The sequence below is a fragment of the Quercus suber genome, unplaced genomic scaffold (assembly GCF_002906115.3).
Source record: "Quercus suber isolate HL8 unplaced genomic scaffold, Cork oak 2.0 scaffold_1353, whole genome shotgun sequence".
In the NCBI taxonomy this organism is placed as follows: Eukaryota; Viridiplantae; Streptophyta; class Magnoliopsida; order Fagales; family Fagaceae; genus Quercus; species Quercus suber.
Genome location: NW_027070736.1, coordinates 21,246 through 23,880, shown reverse-complemented (window position 1 = coordinate 23,880; position 2,635 = coordinate 21,246). Strand labels below are relative to the sequence as shown.

The window sequence follows — 2,635 nt, the reverse complement described above, 5'->3', positions numbered from 1 at the left end:
TGAATTTGAAAGAATTCGAAAGGCGAAATTGAAAGAAAGAGAAAGAGAAAGAGAAAGGGAAAGAGAAAGAAAAAGAAAGATAATGTTGGAAGGTCGGTGTATATTCTCACGGGCGTTTTCGAGTGGCTGTGAGTCTGAAACTAACTGGCCTTTCATGATTTACCATAAGCTTGAAATCACAACCGGAGGAGTAAAGCGTTCATTGGAAATGGACGGTGGTAGTGATGGTGATGATATCGACCACGTTCGTCACCGGAAGAAGAAGGCTTCTTCTAAGCCGTTGGATTATCGCGAGAAGCCAATTTCAACAGTTCTCGCTTCGGTTTCTCTCAATCCGAATGAGCGTAGTAGTAACAATTCATCATCATCATCTTCATCTTCATCTTGGTCGTCGTCGTCTTCCTCGAATGCGAGTTCGGATTCTTTAATCAATTCAATTGGTCGAGAGATTTCGATCAGCTGCCTGATTCGCTGTTCCCGGTCGGACTACGGTAAGATTGCTTCGTTGAACCGGGGATTCCGGTCCTTGGTTCGGAGCGGCGACCTCTACAAGCTGCGGCGGTTGAACGGTGTGATTGAGCATTGGATTTACTTCTCTTGTGACTTGCTCGAGTGGGAAGCGTTTGATCCAATCGCTAACAGGTGGATGCATTTGCCGAGAATGACCTCCCACGAATGCTTCAAGTGGTCCGATAAGGAGTCATTGGCCGTTGGGACTGAGCTTCTCGTGTTTGGAAAGGAAGTCACCTCTCACGTAATCTACGCCTACAGTATTCTGACCAATTCTTGGACCTCCGGAATGAGAATGAATGCTCCGAGGTGTTTGTTCGGGTCGGCCAGTCTCGGCGAGAAAGCGATTTTAGCAGGCGGCTGTGACTCGCAAGGGAACATATTGGATTCGGCGGAGCTGTACAACTCGGAGACCAAGTCTTGGGAGACTCTGCCGCGGATGAAGAAGCCGAGGAAGATGTGTTCCGGCGTGTTCATGGACGAGAAGTTTTACGTGATTGGGGGAATCGGAGGACCCGATTCGAAGGTTCTTTCGTGCGGCGAAGAGTATGATTTGGTGACGAGGAAGTGGACGGAGATTCCTAACATGTCGCCGGCGGGGGAGAGTGAGGGGCAAGCCACAGCAGCGGCGGCGGCGCCGCCTTTGGTTGCGGTGGTGAACAATGAGCTGTATGCAGCCGATTATGCTGAAAGTGAAGTGAGGAAGTACGATAAGGGGAGGAGAGTGTGGGTTACAGTTGGGAGATTGCCCGAGAGAGCGGGCTCGATGAACGGTTGGGGGCTTGCATTTAGAGCTTGTGGTGAGCAGCTTATAGTAATCGGAGGACCTCGGGCATTGGCTGAAGGTTTCATTGAACTCAACTCGTGGAAACCGAGTGACGGGCCTCCACAGTGGAACTTGCTGGCGAGAAAGCAGTCGGTTAATTTTGTCTATAATTGTGCTGTGATGGGATGCTGAAAGGAAAGAAGAAAAGAAAATGTACAAGATTGGTTTGTCCTTCCATACAGGAGTCTTTGCTAATTGGTAAAATTTCACCCCCCCCTCCCCACACTTCTATCTGTTTTTTTAAGGTCATTTCCCATTTGGGGTTGGGGAAGAATTTCAGATTTTGCTCAAGATTCAATAGAATGTTTTCTTTCCAAACTTTTGTTTATGCTTTTTTTTTTTTTCTTTCTTTCCATTGAATTTATATCTTCCCCCCATTTTTAGTGACATGAGAAATCTCAGAAGTTGCTGTCATGTAGCACAGGATTTTAGATTCAATAATTTGAAATACCAACACATTGGTAGGTTGTCATCAGTGTTTGCTGAATCCTTTTCTTTTTATTTTTCCTTTATTATAAAGAAAACAGAATTTAGTTACATGGGTTTTCATGATCCTTAATCTTCTTGCTATTGTCTTCGAGGAAGAAAATAAGGCCTGAGAGGTTGTTATTCTGGACATTAGCATATGTACTGATCAAAATTATTGTTGCAATCAATGAGCTGTATATTTTCAGCTTTCTTCTTTTCAATTTATTGTGTCCTCATGAGGCCTTTGTCACTCTGGAACAGAATGTGGTTTTTATTTTTTTGGCTTCTCCAGATAGAAATCTTCACATAGATTTGCTTATTCTCTTATATTATTTCCCGATATTATCTGATTTATTAAGAGGGTAATATTTCAACTTTAACAACTTTGATTAAAAAAAAAAAAAATCATACTCAGCTGAAAAGTCTTCAACAGTAAAAGTACTGATGGAAAGATTTGGTATATTATACTAACTAGTCGAGCCCTATGAGCGAAAGAGTTGTCTCCCCCTCCTCCCAAAGAAAATCTTTCATTTCATTTGTCTGATTCATATCAATTAGTCTTTGCAGGAAAATTAACTTCAAGCGCATTTATTTTGCTGTTAAAGTTTGGATTTTCCTGACATGGTTGACATTTTCATGTTAAGCAGTGTAAAATGAATGTACCTACCGATAGCTCTTGGCTAACAAGAGAGATACTGTTCTTCCTGAGAAAAAACAAGGGAGATACTGTTACAATTAAAAGTTGCCTAGACATACATTGAAGCATTGACAATGATAGAATATTATAGTATGAATTCTCATTTATAATTGAGTTTCATTTTTTTTTTTTTT

The 2,635-nt window shown here is 42.1% G+C and overlaps 1 protein-coding gene across 1 annotated transcript; it reads left to right on the top strand.

Moving 5' to 3' along the window:
- The first annotated feature begins 6 nt into the window (after nucleotides 1-6).
- Nucleotides 7-2,025, top strand: LOC136065938 (F-box/kelch-repeat protein SKIP11-like). Its single transcript, XM_065769766.1, has one exon. It carries the CDS (start codon nucleotides 83-85, stop codon nucleotides 1,466-1,468), a length of 1,386 nt encoding a protein of 461 aa, XP_065625838.1. The 5' UTR covers nucleotides 7-82; the 3' UTR covers nucleotides 1,469-2,025.
- The last annotated feature ends 610 nt before the right edge of the window (nucleotides 2,026-2,635 follow it).